The sequence below is a fragment of the Monodelphis domestica genome, chromosome 4, assembly GCF_027887165.1.
Source record: "Monodelphis domestica isolate mMonDom1 chromosome 4, mMonDom1.pri, whole genome shotgun sequence".
In the NCBI taxonomy this organism is placed as follows: Eukaryota; Metazoa; Chordata; class Mammalia; order Didelphimorphia; family Didelphidae; genus Monodelphis; species Monodelphis domestica.
The window spans coordinates 164,165,741-164,185,472 of record NC_077230.1 but is presented as its reverse complement, the minus strand read 5'-3'; the positions used below and the strand labels follow the sequence as shown (position 1 = coordinate 164,185,472).

The window sequence follows — 19,732 nt, the reverse complement described above, 5'->3', positions numbered from 1 at the left end:
AGGAGGAGGAAACTCAGAAGTAAACAGAGAAGGTAATTACCTTTTCATAGCAAGACCAAAGTCTGTGTAACATGGGTTGACCAATGTAAAGAAGGTGTTCCCTGGGATATCAGCCATACTCTTTCTAGGCCTTAACTCTCTCACTGCTATTAATTACAACCTACCTATTACATTCTGGGTGTTTGGAGAATAGTGGCCTTTGGGTTGTCTGAACTCTGAAGACAAAAGGAACTAGGTCATCATTTCCCAGAAGTAAGTGAGTATGTCATTGGTGCTAATATTTCACTAGTGCTATGCTTAGCCTTCTGATAAAGGAAGAAAAAGGCACAGAAAGACTGATGCCTATGAAAACTGACAGTATGGACAATAGCTATTTAGGAATTTAGAAGAAATCATAAACTGAGGACTAAGAAAGCAAATCTAAAGTATAATCTAGCAATTAAAAATGATTTTAATGTTCAAAATTTGGATCCAGATATAACCAACTGATTTTTTTGAAGAATAATTTAAGAGGATTTTAGAGTTAGAAGGGACCTCAGAGGACATCTGGTTTAATCCTTATCCAAAAAACAACAACACACACACACACACACACACACACACACACACACACACACACAAAACCCCAAACTTTACTATAACTGGTCATTCAAACTTTGGTATGGAAACCTCTAATGTGGCAATTCATTCACTTCTAAGGCATTCTGTTTCTTTTTTTTTTTTTTTGCATAGCATTTTATTATTTGAATATATATATTTTTTTCTGACATCAAGCTTAAAGTGCACTTGACAATTTTTATCATTGCTCCTGATTTTTCCTTTGGGGAACCAAGCAGAATAAGTCTAATTCCTTTTCCCACTCTTACCATTTTGCTAAAATCACACCCACCTGTTCCTAGTTACATGGAGCTACAAGGTAAAAAATGAGTAAGTAGTAGTTGGTTCTTTCTATTTTTTATTTCAATTTGTAAGGAAGAGACATCCTAGAAGGTTTATTTAGGTCTGACTCATGGAAATATTGTGAAGTAGGAAAATTTGGGGATCCCCTGGTCTAGAGTTGTCCAATTATTCTTTGTTTTTAAGAAATCCTTATTTTCCATCTTAGTACCAGATATATTGTGTATTGGTTCTAAGGCAAAAGAGTGATATGGGCTAGGCATTGGGGATTAATTGATTCATCAGGGTCATGTAGCTAAGAAATGTCTGAGGCCAGATTTGAACTCAGGATATCCCATCTCTAGGCCTGACTCTCTGTTTGCCCAGCCACCTAGTTCCCCCTTGCCCAATAGTTCTTGAAGAGAATCTGATAAAATTCCAATAAGTCAAACAAAGTTAGTGACAATTAGGATGTGTAGTATTACAATTATTTAATTTACATTTTAAAAAGGATCACTGAGAGAGTAATACTAACAAATAGGAATTTCCAGGTATCCCACCTAAGCCATTGGGTTAGTATTTTTTATCGCATCAATTAGGCTACTTTTTCTACCTGTGGCCTCAGTTTCACTATAGTTTGGTTTTGATTTCTTTGAGGGCAAAGTAAATGGGATACCACAAAGTAGTTTTGATGAATGATGAGGAATGTCCTCATCAATGGGCTAAGTAGGTGGCCTAGAGGATAAAGTTCCAGGCTGAGAGGCAGGAACAGACTCAAATGCAAACCTGGCCTCAGACATTACTAGCTATGTGACTCATGGCAAGTTACTTAACCTGTTTGCCTTAGTTTCCTCATCTGCAAAAATGGGGACAATACTAGCACTTACCTTCTAGGTTTATTGTGAGGATAAAATGACATAACAGTTATTAAGCATTTAGTACATACTAAGAGCTATATAAATCTTGGCTATCATTATGTTCACTGAAACTTCTACAGACACTTCAAAAATTTTATAGGTTTAGGATTGGAGGAAATGGGACCACTTACCTTTGTATGAATCATGCTACTTTACATATGGGGAAGAAATTCCTGAATTTTAAAACCTTGGATGTTAAAAACTTGAGATTTTTTTTTTAAATGAATTATGTGATATTTATAAGGGCAATATCTCCCTTCATACTTGCCACAACTTCCTTTACTCCTTATTCTAGCATCTCCAGTATTTCTCAATTGGCGAAGGATGAGTATGATCCGCTCCTGTACATATTCCTCTCTGTCCATGAATTCTTTACATTGCTAATAATTTTACACTTTTTCTTTGCCCAATTCCTTGGACCCAGTATTCACGCTGTAGAATCTTTTTTAAAATTTCAAGGGGATAAGGAAGGGGAAGAAGCAAAGAAGATGGATGGATACCCCTTATAATTTATAATTTATATTTTATAATTTATAATTTACTGGTGTCACTTCAGACTTGCTTAGCACATATTTTCCATTTAGTACAAATATTAAATCTATTTGCACTCTCCACCAAAGGGAGAACTTCACCATGCTACATATCTCCTATCTTTGGTTGAGACTTACAATAATGGCACCCCAAAGTTCTGAGGCAGGGCAATGTTAACCAGAGTAGACTTATTTAGAGTAAGTTAGTAAGGATGCTTCCTATTTTGAAATGACAGTTATCCTGCTCTTCTGAGGGGCTCATTTATCATTATGGTGTAGGAGATAACTAGTCTTTTTAATATGCCATTACTTTGGGGAATTCCAATTAAATGGGCTTAGCTTAATAAGTAGACAAGGATAACTTTATAGTCTTAACCATTGCCATAGCCCTGTGCTATAAATATTCTTTGTGCCATTATATTTCTAATATCCATCTTTTTTACTTCCTCAACTAGGTTTCACCTAGGAGCAGAGGTACTATACAAACCAAGAAAGGGTGCCTCCAGATGCTATATTATTAACATCAGCTAAGAGGAATTATTTTAATGCCATATTATACAGTGAAAAGTGGACATTTGAGGCAAAATATAGTATTTATTATAGGTCGAAATCCTGGAAAAAAGGGCAAGTGAACAGTGGATATTTTATAACCTGGATTAACCTTAAGATTTGAAGATTCTGATTATTGTCCTAGAAAGTGTAAGGAATGGCTCTACAGTATGCTATCATACAGGAATATGGCACTTTAGAAATGGTGGCACGGACAAATTGTGGCAGGTGTTGTAATAAAATAAAAACAGAAAAGGGAGTATGTGCCAGATAACTGCTCTACCAACAAAACAGATTGGAGTTGTGGGAAACTATAAGCTTATCAGCTTGTAAGGAATGGAGAAATAAATCCTTTTCAGGAGGAAATTAATTCTTTAGGAAGATCCTTTCTCAAAAAATGATGAGAGGAACAGAATCCTCACAGTTGTGGCTCCTCATGACAGAATACTTGCCTGTCTCCTCTCCCTTTGGTAATGTTCACTAGTTTTTCGATTCCTCCAGTGTCAGCCAGGGCTTTGGCATTCTCCATGTTTTTACTGGTGACCTCATGCAGAGCACAGCAGATTGCTGCCATAGTCTCATCAGACAAGATGCTTGGGCCATTGCCTCCTGGCAGACGATTTACTAGGTCTCGCATTGCATATTTACCTGACAAATTACAAAAATTAAATTCATTTACAAATGTAGTAGCTACTGGAAGTCTTTGATGGTATATGGTGTATATTGCAAGAGATTAACTCCAAAAGCAAAATAAGACAAAAGCAAATTTTACAGCTAAATGGAAAATGACAACTGTTCTAAACAGTCACTGTGATCCTCAACATTTTCTTAATTTCTCTATTAAAGAATCATTTAGGATGTATGTGGCCCTATATCAATGAATGGAAAAATAAACATGTGGACAGTCTAGGGCAAAACAGACAAATTTCCTTAACTTGAACTTTTAAAAATCCAATAGAATAAAGTAAAATAAAGAAAGGAAATTTGATTCTTATTTGAACTTTTATATGTTGAAAATGTAATCTTCATATATAAGCCAAGTTTTACACACACACACACACTCTCTCTCTCTCTCTCTCTCTCTCTCTCTCTCTCTCTCTCTCTCTCTCTCTCTCTCTCTCTCTCTCTCTCTCTCTCTCTCTCTCTCTCTCTCTCTCTCTCTCTCTCTCCCTCCCTCCCTCCCCTCCCCTCTCTCTTTTTGTGCAACTGACTAATTATTCTATTTGGGAAGTAAGCCATTTCATTAAACCTGTATAGATCATTTTACATGTGAACATGAATGTTTAAATATCAATCGGATGTATATGAACCCATTTGTCAACAGTAATTTTAACAACCAAAAAAATTTAAATATGAAACAGAAAACACATAATTAAAATTATAACTATATTCTTTCACAGGGGATACCAGCAAGAGTAATGACAGAAACGAAGTGTTTCTATTTTGGAAAGCTTGTGAGGAAGGGACTGGAATGAGGACAGTGGAGGAGTCTCACAGCTATTCTATTCAACTCTGTGCTTTCCAACAGATTATATCTCAACTTTTGTAGTTTTCAATTACCAGCTGACAAACAGGAATAACTGCACTAGAGAAAAAGGAAATTAAATGAAGTTCAAGTAGATGTTTTCTTATTTTCTTTTGAACTAATAATTGAATGGCTATTTAAACATAGTTTTTATTAAACATCTGTTTATATACCATAGTGAGCAACAGATGAGAAAGACACACAAAGAGGCATTAACTGTATGTATGCATAATTTGATGTCAGAGGAAAGACTCGTAGAAATTATTCATAGGAAAAAATGATTTTAAGTATCTTAAAACAAGCAGATAAATTTAGTTTATCAAAATATATGATCATTGGGATGAATTCTGTGATGAGATAGGGAAAGCAAAATGTGAGAAACTCCAGCTGAATTACCATGACACTTTATACAGTGGTTTTTCAACATGACTTGGCTGTAGGATTTACTGCATATTTATAGTGATTCATGGGGTCTATCATTGTTCCCGGGCATCAGGTGATTGTGGTTAGAATGTTTAACTATGAACATGAGCACTGCTAGTATTGCTGCTCTCTCCCCTTCTCTACCTTTTGTGCCATTGCTAATGCTAGATGAGGGGAAGGCAGAGAAGGATCTAAAAATAACTGAGTGCAGTGGGTAGGGATAGCATCTATGTTTTACAAGATGTTTAACGTATTGTTGGTTTTCACCAAATATTTACTAATTATTTACTTGTAAGAACAGAATTCTCTTCTTGTTTTTGCCCCATTCAATGGCTGCCATATACCTACAGAGCTAAGGCCTCCTTCTACAGTTTGCTGGGGGAGGCCCATGGAGGATTAAAAAGGCCTGAACTACATGTGTAGAAAGAGTCTCGTGTACATGGGTCATACTGAAGTGGATTCCTGTATATCCCTGAACAGTATCCTACGTATGGACAAAGAATTTCAGTACACTATAACTCTGTGTTGTAATTTCATAAATACACTTTAGAGACATAAGAAATTCCTGAAAAAGGAGTCCAGCAGCTGGTTACATTGTAGTTCTCACACTGCAACTTAGTACATGCTAGATTCTATTTAATATAGAGCTTTAAGAGAAAAATTTGGCTCAATATATTATTATAAAATACTGCTAAAACATTAAAACATTAACGTATTGTTGGTTTTCACCAAATATTTACTAATTATTTACTTGTAAGAACAGAATTCTCTTCTTGTTTTTGCCCCATTCAATTTAAGAGAAAAATTTGGCTCAATATATTGTTATAAAATACTGCTAAAACATTAAAACATTAAGCTTTTTATCTGATTGATAATCAACTTCTAACTTTGAAGTTTATAAATGGAACCTAGACCAAAGTACACAGTGGTAGTGTTTCACAAGTCTAAAATGAATTTTAAAGAAAACTTATTAGAAAAATTTGATGTGCATTTTTTTCTTAAGAAGATTGTAATGTTTGTCTTAAAAAATGAGGAGTCCCCAATTGATAAATGGTCAAAGGACAGTGATCAATAGTTATATGAAGAAATTCTCCAAATCACTAATACTAAAAGCAAATTAAAGCAATTCTGAGGTTCCATGTCATAGTTGTTACGTTACCAACAAAAAGCTCATTAATGCCCCTTCTATGTGTAATAATTTAGCCCATTTAATTTTTTCAAGGCTAATTGCTTTGGAAAGCAGTTTAGAATGATAGCCAAAAGGCCACCAAATGGTGAATATACTTTGAAACAGAGACACCATTCTTGGGTTTAAATCCCAAAGGGATCAAAGATTGAGGAAAAGGTCCTTTATGCAAAGAAATATTTATATAGTAGCTCTCTTTCAAATGGCAAAGAATTAGAAACTAAAGTGTTGCCCATCAATTAGGGAATAATTGAACAAATCATGGTATATTAATATAATAGAATGCAGTTATGCTATAAGAAATATTGAGGCAGTTTAAGAGAAACTTTGGAAGACGTGAATTAATTTAAAAGTGAAGTGAACAGAATCAAGGAGAACAATTTATGCTATAACAATAACTGTACAAACTATGACTGCAAAGAATCTATGATGAACACTGCTACCTATTTACAGACTAAGAAGTGATGGACAAACTACACAGACTGAGACATTAATTTCTGGACATGAGAAATATGGGAATTTGTTTTACAAATTATTTATAATTTATTAAAAATTTTTTTAAAATATCATATAGAAATGGCATCAGAATTTATAACCACAATTGTAGGCCTTAAAAAAGATAATTATATTCAGACAATACAAGTGCCTTTCCTCTCATATTGGGAAATGGTGGTGTCTTTCTTGATCAAAGTTTACCTGGAGATCTTTGTCATATTAAAAAAAAATGGTTACCTAAGGTAGAAATGGGTAAAGAAAAATTATTGTGCTCAAGTTTTGATAAAAGTAACTTCAAAATGAAAAAAAAATTGGTGGTTAAGTTTTCTTTGAATATCTCATGTGAATTAAAGAATGGGTTCATACCATACCTATAAGCTCCTTGTTACGAACATCTAATGCCATATTCCTCAGAGCAGTTGCCACAGAAGACACAACTCTATCATTGTCCATTCTCAGAAGTTCTACAAGAATAGGAAGACCTTTTTCTTTTCGGACAGCAGCTCGTATATATGCAGCAAACTATTAAATGAAATAAATCTTTTATGTAGCATAGACCAGAAACTTTACTTTTAATTATATTGCAGTGGTCGTTACCTTAAGTCCATAGATTGACTTGCCTAGGGTCATGCAGGTAGAGGTGGTGGAGGCCAGATTTGACTCAAGGACCTCCAAACTCCAGGCCTGGCACTCTATCCACTGTGTTTTCTAGCTGCCCTGAGATTAGCTTTAATAAAATCTGAACATTATTTCAAGTAGGTCTCAACCAAGTTTTACTTTTCTTCCCACTCCATAGTTATCAGATCATTAAGGATAATTTGTATAACTTTCCTTATCTCCTCAACCTCTAGTTCTGGAACCAGGATCAAATCAATCCTGCTACTCTTCTTGGGAGGAATATGTGAGGCTCTTTTGGTTCTATTCCTCATCCCTGAGGGACCAAAGTAACCTTTACTTGTCATTATTCCCCTAACTACGTTATCTCTATGTAAGCTCTTTGAAGTCAGGGATTGTGTTTTTTTAATTTGAATTCCTGGTATATAGCATAGTGTTTGTCATATAAGTGCTTAACACTTTTTCATTATTCATAAATTCAAACTTTGGTGTGAAAATAAAAGAAAAGTTTGTAAATGCTTTCCCCATTTGATATTACTTAAGCAATTTTTGAGCCCAGGACCTTTCATTTTGTCACTAAAGCCAGACTATTTAATGCAATTATTTGACTGCTAAGCAGACTGAAAAAGGAAGTGATCATAAAAACAAAACCATAACAGAGAAGAAAGCTATTTGTTCACTTAAAATGAACTTTGAAATTCTGTATAAACTAGGTAACAGGCGCAGTTAATGAAATGTATATAACCACCACACTACTGTTAGGATGGTTACGCTGTATGGAAAAAGGGTTCCCAGTTTCTCTTTACAATAATCTTAACCATAACCCTTTAAATTGTTTACTTTTATGAATATTGAATTATATTCGTGTTAAAAAATAAGAAGCAAAAGGTCTATCATCTGACCCTGGCAGAGGTAGGTGATGTGAGGTAATGGACAGACAGATCTGTCTTGGTAGTCAGAAGGCTTGGATGTGAATTGTGGTTCTGCTACTTATACAACCTTTGTGAACTTAGGTTGTTATTCAAATGGAGCTCAGTTTCCTCTTCTGTAAAATAAGAGAGCTGGATGGACAATACGCTCTCTAAGGACTACTTTAATATGCTCTTATGAAAACTCATCAAGTTTACCAAAGTTTAAAAAATTTGATGTATGAATTTATGATAGTCCCCCTCACCCCCATCAACAGAATGAAAACCCATGCACATTACAACATCAATGGACTAAAATGCTTATTGAACTGGTCTCTATGAATATACAATAAACAACAGCTTCATAATGAGCGAGAATTGCTTAGGCTTTGATATATTGGCTGCCTGAGTACAACCAATCTCCTAGTATCCTTCAATAGTCTTTATGATATAATAATATCTGTGATTATGCTTATCTGATTTTAAAATAGAGGTGCATACAATCTTTTGATTTACCATGTAAAATAAAAAAAAATCATCAAAACATGTTTACGTTTTAAATCAGTTTGCTGTCTAATTTTCGCTTCCTAAGTAATCCTACAAAATAAAAGATACAAATCAAATTACATCAATATTATTTATCAGCACTATTATCATATTCAAAAGTATTCATTAAAAAATAGATTTCTAAACACTGCAGGTCAATTGAAGCTGGAGAGGAAACCACAAACCTGCAAAAAGACTGAAGATTTTCCTGATACTTGGTGAAGGCAGTTAGTTACCACATTGGCTCTAGCACTTGATATTTGTCCACAGCTGCCTGAATGAAACAACCCATACCTGGGACCCACATTTTTTCTCATAGAAGAAATTATTTCATTGGTGTTAAACTTAAATGGAAATGGAGGCCACTATTAGACAAACAAAAGAATCACTACAGGCTGTGTAATGTCTTAGTTTTAAGATGTAATCTTATCTGTGTTTTACTGTATTTTTAATTATTTTGTTCAATATTTCCCAGATAGATTTTAATCTTGTGGCTGCACTCTGGTGTGTTGTGGGTCATATACGCTCTGTATATTTGATACCTCTGTTCTATCTGAGATTCTTTATTCATTTGAAGATGAGATCAGGAAGGAAACCAAAACTTCAAGGAATTCATATCTGCTTATTATATTGATATAGACCCCTTGCAAGAGCTCCATGGCTCACAGGATAGGAAGTGTTCATTTATACCACTCAACCACCTCATACCTGAAGTAATACTATAGCCTGTTAATCATCCTGCCTACCTGAAATCTCTCCCTATTTTATTCCAACCAGTACTTAGGTATCAAAGTTACCTTCCTAAAATGCAAATTTGACCATATCACTTGCCTTTCTGAAGTCAATAAATCCCAATGGCTCCCTCTTATCTTCAAGTATTACAATCCTTGGGCTTTCAAAGTCCTTTATAGCCTGGTCCCTTCCAACCTTTCACATTTCCTTAAACCTTAATATTTTCCAAATAGCATGTTATTCAGTGACAGACACTGGTTTCTGTGCTGTTCCTTATATACAATACTCTATTTACTGACTTTTAATTGTTTTTACTGCTTGTCCCCCAGGCCTGTCTTCTCTCTTCATCTTACCTTCCTTGAAGTTTTAGCTAAAGTTCTACTTCTGCAAGAAACCTTTTCTATTCTACTTTAACCATACTGTCTTTCATCTGAGGTCATCTCCAGTTTATCCCAAATAGATCCTGTTGTCTCCCCAATTAGACTGTGAGCTCTTGGAGAAGAGGGTTTATCTTTATTTTGCCTTTCTTTGTATGCTAAGAACTTAAGTGCCTGACATACAGTAGAAGTCTAAAAGAATCCTGGGTGACTGGAATTCTAATGCTCTGTAATCTATTGTCTAATGCTGTTTCTCAGTGGTTTTATATGTGTATGTTTTGTTCTCATTCCTGAGTTGTTAGTTTTCTGGAAGGTTATGTTTTTATTACCTAAGTGCTATTGTGCATTGGAAAGAACTCTGGATTTGGAATTAGAGGACCAGGGTTCAAATCCCAATTTGCCCCTTATTTTCTATGGGTCTCAGATTCCTTCTATGTAAAATGAAGGGGTTGGATGCAATGATTTTTGAGATTCATTCCAACTCTAAGTATATGACACTCAACCTATCTCTTGGCAGAGTATTAGACACATGGCAAGTGCCAAAAAACATTTATTGATTGATTTTTATTTTTTGGCTCACTGTGATCTTTTAAGAATAATTTGGAATCTATGTTATACCTTCCAGTTTCCTGCAGAAAGATTCTGGAGCGATCCTGCAGAACCTTCTAAAGTAGCTGGGTTGGAGCTTTCTGCTAGAAGTGTTAGGTATGGCTTTACTACGGATGGATGCCATAACATTTCAACACCTTTAGGAGACTTAGAAAATCCAGGTATAGGGCCAACTCCATCCCACTGAAAGAGAAACAAGGTTAATACATTAATTAGGAATGTCACCTGTGTTAATACTTATCTGAGCAACATCTGACCACGTTTAGATTTGACCCATCTCTGATATAGTTACATAAATACTATAACAACTACCATTTTCACCTCAGAAAAAGAAAATTTTTTTTGTCCCTCCCAAAATACTTTAGGATTTCACGTCAAATTGAATGCTAACTTGATCCTCTTGCGGAGTCCTCTTTTTCTTCTTCTTCTTTTTCCCCCAACAACTTGGTTCAGAATCTTTGCTGGGAGATTCTTTTCCCAACAAGTCATCCAATTCATTTATTCCCAGCAGTCGTGCCTGAGGTACTTCTAATTCTAATCGATAGGACAGGTTTCTCAATGTGCACACACAGTTCTCCACAGTCTGAAATTTAATACATTTTAGAGTTAATGGCACCAAACAGAACAAGTAACTTTTAGATCATGTTAACTTTAACTTAAAAAAGTTTTTCATATCCGAGAATGACAGATTAAATATACAAATACCAATACTTACAAAATAATCATTTTAAGAGAATGAAAAAATGACTTATTTAGCAAAGTGACATGCTTACAGGGTATTCTTTTGTTTTTTAAAGCTACTACCTCCCAAACCCTCCCTTTAAGCCCTTGCCTTCTATCTTAGAATTGATAATGTGTCAGTTAAAGGCAGAGAAGCAGCATGGGCTGGACATGTGGGGTTAAGTGACTTGCCCAGGGTCATACAACTTAAAAGTATCTGAAGCCAGACTTGAATCCAGGAGACCTGGCTCTCCATCAAATAAACAACAAAGCTGCCTTTCAGAACATTCTTAAAAAAAGCTGTTATGTTTTGGAAATTTTGTGCTACACAAAAGACTGATACCAATATATCCTTACAGCCAGATGTATGCTTCTGAAAGCTTGTAAAACTCCTGAAGGGAAACTGACCAGAACAGATCAATGAAAGTGTCAGTTCAGAAGAACATTTCCAGTTTCAAGACTGTTGTGAAAGAATTAGGCACTAAATGACAAACAGAGCCTCATATTACCTTTCCCTACTGAAACCACTAAAGTAATTCTTTTTCATAAAAGCAGTTGTCACTGCCCCTCCTTGATGACAGACACTGCTTCCAGGTTCCCTCTGAGTTCCTGTTCTGTGCTGCCAAGAAGTAATTATTTCCTGCCTTGTTTTTGCTGCAAACATGAACTTGTTGCATTTCTGTACTCTTAATATTTTTTCTTTCATCTTTTGCTTCTCCATGAACTTTCCTTTCTCAATTACTGCTCACTGCACAGAAGAGATATTCCCCTTTAGAGCCAAGGCATTGACTAAGAGGGGATGGAGGAAAGAGAAGCAGAGAAAGCAAGGAGCCTCACTGTATAGTAGGCAATCAGATGTTCACTTGTTTTGTTTGGGGGTAGGTAGGGAAAAAACAAGGAAGATGGCAGTAGCTGCTTCTATAAGGGACAGTCACTTTACCAAGGAAATTTGGGAAAAGGGACAGAAGACCCGTGGCTAAACCCTAACCTGAAAATTGCACTTGGGTCTTTTTGCTTCTTCGTAGCTGCATTTATACTGAAAATATTTTTAGTGTTCATGATGTAGCTTGACTGCATTACTTCCATACCTTGCTGTCATAATCAGAAGTGTTCACACATGCGTGGATCACATATAACAGGGAATCCACCAAGCCTTCGCAGGACCTCATTTGTTTCCGTGCTTCTTCACCAGCTGAACTGAGATTTCTAAGTTGTGGAGTGAGATTTCCAAAATTTACAACTTAACTCATTTATATATAGTCGAACCTTAATTATATAAGGTAATAGGAGGAAGTCAACAAATTTTAATTTTAGAAAACATTTTATGACTTGCATTATATGTACACTTATTAGTCTGGGGAATTTATAATAGCCAATTGTATTTAAGACTAAAACAGAATGGTATAATTCAGAAGAAGGGAAAGTAATAAGTATTTATATAGTGCCTTCTTTGCACTAAGCACTATGCTAAGTGTGTTGTTTTTTAGTTAAACACATCTCTCAATTTATTTTCTTAACAACTCTAGAAGGTAGATGCTATTATTATTCCTACTGTTCAAGGTCTATTAAGTATCTGAGGATGTGATCTCAAGTCTTACTGATTTTAAGACCAGTGCTAAATCTATTAGGTTCCTGCTAACCATTTCGTTTCAAACAAGCAAAAAACACTTTCATAAGATAAGGATTTTCCATGTTTATTTAAGAAATTTGAGAATTTTGGGGCATTTTCCACATTTTTACTACATTACTAAAATTAGCTCTATAGAATTGACTAATAAAATGCTCAAAGGATAGAAACAGGCACTTTTCGGAAGAAATCAAAGCTATTGATAATTACATAAAACAATGCTCTAAATCACTATTAATTAGAAAAATGTAAATTAAAACAGCTCTGAAGTATCATTTCATACCTAGCAGATTGGCTAATATAACAGAAAAGGAAAATAACAAATGCTGGAGGGGATGTGGAAAGATTGGGACACATTAGCATTGCTGTTGGAGTTGTGAAATAGTCCAATCATTCTGGAAAAACAATTTGGAACTATGCCCAAAATGCTATAAAATTGTGCAAACCTTATGAATCTACAATAATGCTACTAAGTCCAGATGCGAAAAAGATCAAAGAAAAGGGAAAAGGACTTATATGTACAAAAATATTTGTAATAGTCTTTTGGTAATGGCAAAGAATTGGAAATTGAGGGGATGTCCATCAACTGAGGAATGGCTGAACAGGTTATATAGCACATGATTGTGATGGAATACTATTGTGCTTTAAGAAATGACGATGAGGATGGTTCCAGAAAAACGTGGAAAAACTTCTATGAAATGATGCAAAATATAATTAACAGAACAAGGAAAAACATTGTACTCCATAATAGCAATATTCTAAGAGTGCTGAACTGTGAAAGATTTAGCTATTCTGATCAAGAAAATAATCCAGGAAAATTTCAAAGGGCTCATAATGAAAATTGCTATCTACCTCCAGAGAACTGATGAAATCTGAGTACAGGTTGATGCATACTTTAAAACTCTGTGTACATATATATATATATGTGTATGTTCTTTTGCAACATGACTAATATGGAAATCTTCTGCATGACTGCACATGTATTGCTGCTATCGCAAAGATTGTCTTCCCAAGAAGTTAGAGAGGACGGGTGGGAGGGAGAGAATGTAAAACTCAAAAAAAAAGTTCAAAAAAATTTTAATAGGTAATTGACTAATTAAATTTAGTATTTGACTAAATCTGTAAAAATGTATTTTGAAAAAATTAATTATATCAGTTTTCACTCATAATCAGTATCTTAAGAAAATTAACTACTTGTACAACCAATAACAACAGCTCCAAATTTACTTTGAGGTTTTTCTTTAAATAAACTAAGTGATTGTGAAATTCTGGGCAGATAATGGTGCCTTTTTAATTCCTTTTTAAAAATCTAGAAGGTTCTATTTGCCTGAACAACTCTAAGAAAATTCAGGGAAATCTGTCCCATCTCTATGGGGAGCAAGAATACATCTACTAGATTAATACCCATAGTTCTGTTTGTTTTGTTGGTTTTCAGTCTCAATTAGTTCTAAGTCAGCTTCAGGGCTTCTCTTAATAGGGAGTTACTTCCATTCGCCAAACTATAAATTCCCCTATTGCCATTCAAAGGCTGTCTCTTCTTTCTTGGAGAGAAACCCCAGATAGGCTTGGAAACAATGATCTGTATTAAGAAATAGAGCATGGCTACTTGGAATAGAGCAGGAAAGAGAATCATGGATTCTTTGAGTTGGAAGAGACCTCAGTCATCACGTACTTTATCTAGAATATCTTCAAAGATTATTTCCAGTCTCTGCTTAAACACTTTCAATGACAGGGATTTTTAGAGCTATCTCTATTAACCAGTCTTCCTCAAACTGAGCCAAAATCTGTAACTCTTCCTTTCCATTTCAATCCATTGTACCTAGTTCTGAATTTTGGGGGCAAGCAGAATAAGACTTACTTTTCTTTTACATGGCAATCTTTCAAATACTGAAGTTTGCAATATTGCCAAAAGCCTTCACAAAATCTTCACTTTTTTCAGGCTAAATATTACTTGTTCCTTCAACTAATATATCTATGTCATTGTTATTCTAGTCCCCTTCTTTGGATGTGTTGTAGCTTATCAATATTTTCTCCAAGATATGATGATACTTTATATGTAGTCTGACCTAGCCAATGGACAGGTCTATTGCCTTCCTGATTAGGGACACTAAACTTTATCAAGGGAGAATAAGGTAGATTAGCTATTTTTGCTTCCAGATCACACTGTTGTTTAATTCACAGTAAGCTTGCAGTCTCCTAGAACTCTTAAATCTTTTTTCATGTGCACTGCCTAGATACATCTTCTGTGTAACTGATTTTTTGAACCCAAGTGTAGGAATTTACATTTCTCTTTATTAAATTTCACCTTATTAGCTTTAGCCTTTCACCCTGTCTGTCAAGGTTTTTTTTTTTTTATCTTGCACAGAGTAATGTCATTCACAGATCTAAAGTATGCCATGCATGCACTGATAAAAATGTAGTTAGATTAGATATGGGTGAAATGAACTATACAAACAGAGAAGCTTCCCAGGGGATAACAAAGCTTTCCACAGGAAGAACTATGGTTCTAGGGAATTGGTAAGTCTAGCTGAGGATCAGCAAAGCTTTGTAAGATTTGATTTAGAGGAAATGATAGGTATTTATCCCACGGATGATCAGGAACTGATTGTATTTCAACCTAAATAATGGGCCGTACTCTGAAGATCAAAAGAAGATCTATAAAATATTATATAGATTCTCTAATTTGCTTACATTTTAACCACTCTGTGTTCTCCACTGTATCCTGGATATTCACAACGGTTTATGTGTTATAAGGAAATAAAATTTCTGAAAAAAAGTATTTCTTTTCTAGACTAGTAAATTTAGTTCATTCCACAAGAGGGAAAATGGCTTCAAAGTCTTTCTTCTAAATTTCTTCTTGGATGAAGGTTGTTATGGTAGAGATTATGTGGGCATAAACTTAGAGCATCAATGTTAACAGAATACTTAACTATATACATAGGAGAAAAACTTTACTTTAAAAAATTAACCTCTAGATAGTTAATGTAACTCTGGAAAGAACTGTTTAGGTTGTTTTCCATAGAAAAAGAAACAGAATCTCCTTTAAAATGTTTGTATTTGTTAGCAGAATTTCAAAAGGAATTAAAATAAATCATATATCTCTACCTGGCCCGCCTCAAACACCTAGTAAGTGACAAGGTTTGAAAATACAGTTTCTCTTGATTCAAAATCCAATATTCTTTCCAATGTACCATGTTAACTTTGATTTTTATGTCTGGTGTAGACTCATAATTTCATCAGTTTGGGGGTCTCCAGGTGTGGAAATGCCTTCCATTCATTCACCTCTACCTTAAAATGTTAGAAAGGTGCTTGGGGTCTTAAGAGTCTAAGTGAAGCCCCTGGTCACAATGCTAGTATGCGAGAGAGAAGCTGGACTAGAATCCAAGTCCTCATCCCTTTAAGGTCAGCCTTACTTCATTACATCATGCTATCTCTTTGCTGTTGAATATCTATATCTATATCTATTTCTATATCTATATCTATATCTCTCTATATATCCATCTACATATATCTATCACAATTACTATTAACAGTGATTATAAGTTATAAGGAATATTTTGGAATTTGGGAAGCAATTTGATGCTAAAAGTAATAAAAAGTCCTTCAAAGAATTAATGACTTATTAAGTTATTTCTGTGTTGGTCATCTTGACACTTTTCTAACATGAAAACAAAATATATTGGTTTGATTTCAGTAATAGAAAAGGGGAATAAAAAACCCTTATTAATACAGTAAAGCAAATTATCAAGAGATAAACAAATAATTTATATATTTCCATTGTGAAGTAAATGATCAACAAGTAAGCAGGAACTTACCTCAGACAACCAGTAGTATTACGTAGAACTAGTGAAGTCTGAAATTTAATTTTATGATCTTCATCAAAGGAAGAATTATTCCACCCAGAATGTGGAACTATCACAGTGTTTGTTAAAGTTGATAGAGCATCTCGAATGATTGTCATCTTTACTGCATCACATGAAGACAAGTTCCAGAGAACTCCTAAAAAAGAGAATTGCATTTAAAAAATTTAAACACCAATTTTTTGAGGTCTTTGTGGCTTAAGAATTAAAATGTATACTCTGAGGTATCACCTCACACCTAGCAGATTGGCTAATATAACAGCAAAGGAAAGTAATGAATGCTGGAGGGGATGTGGCAAAGTAGGGACATTAATTCATTGCTGGTGGAGTTGTGAACTGATCCAACCATTCTGGAGGGCAATTTGGAACTATGCCCAAAGGGCGACAAAAGAATATCTACCCTTTGATCCAGCCATAGCACTGCTGGGTCTGTACCCCAAAGAGATAATGGACAAAAAGACTTGTACAAAAATATTCATAGCTGCGCTCTTTGTGGTGGCCAAAAACTGGAAAACGAGGGGATGCCCATCAATTGGGGAATGGCTGAGCAAATTGTGGTACATGTTGGTGATGGAATACTATTGTGCTAAAAGGAATAATAAAGTGGAGGAGTTCCATGGAGACTGGAACAACCTCCAGGAAGTGATGCAGAGCGAGAGGAGCAGAACCAGGAGAACATTGTACACAGACTAATACACTGTGGTATAATCGAACGTAATGGACGTCTCCATTAATGGCGGTGTAATGTCCCTGAACAATTTGCAGGGATCCAGGAGAAAAACACACTATTCATAAGCAAAGGATAAACTATGGGAGTGGAAACACCGAGGAAAAGCAACTGCCTGAATACAGCGGTTGAGGGGACATGACAGAGGAGAGACTCTAAATGAACACTCTAATGCAAATACTATCAACAAAGCAATGGGTTCAAATTAAGAAAACATCTAATGCCCAGTGGACTTACACGTCGGGTATGGGGGGTGGGGGGGAGGAAAAGAAAATGATCTATGTCTTTAACGAATAATGCTTGGAAATGATCAAATAAAATATATTTTTAAAAAAAAGAATTAAAATGTATGCAAGAAATGTTAGTATCAATGGGCATACTGAACCAATCTGTTCGATATGTAATTCATGGTCTGAATTAGAGGTTAACTGAGTTCTCTAAAATTGTTTTACTGAGTATATATGAATGATTCATGATATTTTACAAAAGCATGTTGAACATTCTTTTAAACTGTAGTAAGATTTTATACATTTATCAGTCAAAGTTTTAGAGGCTACTGCAAAGCAAATTAGTCACTATGATTTCATTTAATGGTCTTTCAGAGCACTGGAAGCCTTTAACAGAGGTCAGAGTATGTTAACATATTCATCAAATAGACTACACTACCACAAGATGGAAGAAACAGAACTGAACAGAACAGTCAGTCAATCTATTAGAGGCTCTGAAATATGAACCACTGAATCCTTTGTAAAGGGAAAAAATTTTAGGAGCTGCCTGGTTTGTTTTAAGGAGTCGAGAGAAAATTCTATTTTTAATTTTTTCAGCAAAGATGAAAGATCAGAAAGGAAATGAGAATGCTTTTTTTTTAAAAAGCACAATATAAAATAAATCAGAATACAGCTAAGAGAAGGTAAAATATAGCTTTTTTTTCATTTTAGAAATGATGTCCGGTAACTATGAAAGATGAGTCTCATTTATACAATAATCAATTGACATGTAGAAGATAGTTTTAAACAATCATATGCAAATCTAACTTTTAAATAACAAATACTATTTTCTATAAACTTCTAGTGAATACTCTGATTTCTATTATACAAAGATGTATTCTTGTTTTTAAAAAATTAAGAATTAATGGAATAAGGTAAATAATGTTCACAAAGCAAGATGGAGTGAAATCATAACAAGGGATCTAGCACCTGTCTTGAACCAAAAAGAAGTAGCCATGAAAGAGAAACAGTCAGAAAGATATTTAAAGAAGAGACTAGACTTTCTTGTTACATGGCAAAAGAGAATCAGAAACACTACTATTACAGTGGCATTTATAGGTATTTGCTCTCTCTCTCTCTCTCTCTCTCTCTCTCTCTCTCTCTCTCTCTCTGCGAACAGTTCAAATTTGCTAATGCAATTAAGGAGATTGAAGGCAAATGAGTAGACAGTTTTGATTAAGTAGTATAAGTACTGGGTTTCTCAAGGTAATAGCATAGGGATAAATGTGTATTATTTGTTTTTCTTCCACAAGTATTTGCTAATATAAGATTTTAATTAAAACAAACCTCAAAATCTCAAAATCATTCCTAACATATAAACTTGGTGACACAGAATTTGGTGTTAGTTGCTAAACAAACAAAAAAAAATTCCCTATAAATCATTTTAGAATACTGGGATTTTTTGCTGTAATTAGTACATTTTAACACTTACAACAATGAGCACAGATCTATTTTATCTGTGGATCATGAAATAAAAAATGGACTGCATATAATTTAACAAAATTAAAGAACAGGAAAACAAGTCTTTTTTTAATGTAGGAACGAGACCACTGGACTTAAAATATTGTTAGTCCTACATTCCCCCTTAGCACTTCCTACCTATCTTTTAAAGTTCAACATACCCTCCTAATTCTCCTAGCTGGTAATGATCTCCATGCCTCAAAAGCACTCTACTTTGTAATCTGCAAACACACTAACCATATTCTATGACATGACAAAACCTCCTTTAGTAGTCTACAAACTGGTTAGATCAAAAGTTAAAATCTGTATCATAAAAGAAATGATGAGAAATTGGTTCAGGTGAATACAGTTCCAGTAACTTAACCCTAATGCATTCAAAGACACCAATGCTAAAAAGTAGAAAAGGCAGAGATGACTGTATCAACATTAACTGCAAGTTTAACTGAAAGTCACCTCACTGAAGAGGGGTAAAAATAGCCAGAAAATAACATGATTTCTTTTCCAAGTGTAAGCCAAGGGCAACACTAAAGTACATAATAATTTGTAAATCACTAAAGAGCATTAAGATGAAAAATGGGAGCTATCTAATAAAAAGGTAAAAAGCAGTGCTTGTTGCTACCAACAAGTCTATAGAAAGGTTAGTCGGAAACCTAACAAAGACACATTGATCCCCAAGCATTCATAGATGGAAGTTGGCAGAAAAACAGATAAATGGAAAATGAAACAGATGTCTTCATTCTATAATGATCTACATTGCTAAATATAACGATAGCAAAACCACCA

General features: G+C 34.6%; 1 protein-coding gene across 22 annotated transcripts in view; it reads right to left on the bottom strand.

The window, feature by feature from the left end:
- PKP4 (plakophilin 4) overlaps positions 1 to 19,732 on the bottom strand; it is a 285,178-nt gene that overhangs the window by 8,171 nt on the left and 257,275 nt on the right. For all 22 annotated transcript variants that reach the window (XM_001366119.5, XM_056793891.1, XM_001366181.5 and 19 more), the window contains 6 exons: positions 16,451 to 16,634; positions 12,097 to 12,214; positions 10,680 to 10,871; positions 10,298 to 10,471; positions 6,873 to 7,023; positions 3,325 to 3,520 (listed from right to left, as the gene is read on the bottom strand). In XM_001366119.5, coding sequence (XP_001366156.2) covers positions 3,325 to 3,520; positions 6,873 to 7,023; positions 10,298 to 10,471; positions 10,680 to 10,871; positions 12,097 to 12,214; positions 16,451 to 16,634 — 1,015 coding nt within the window. The remainder of the gene's footprint in view (positions 1 to 3,324; positions 3,521 to 6,872; positions 7,024 to 10,297; positions 10,472 to 10,679; positions 10,872 to 12,096; positions 12,215 to 16,450; positions 16,635 to 19,732) is intronic.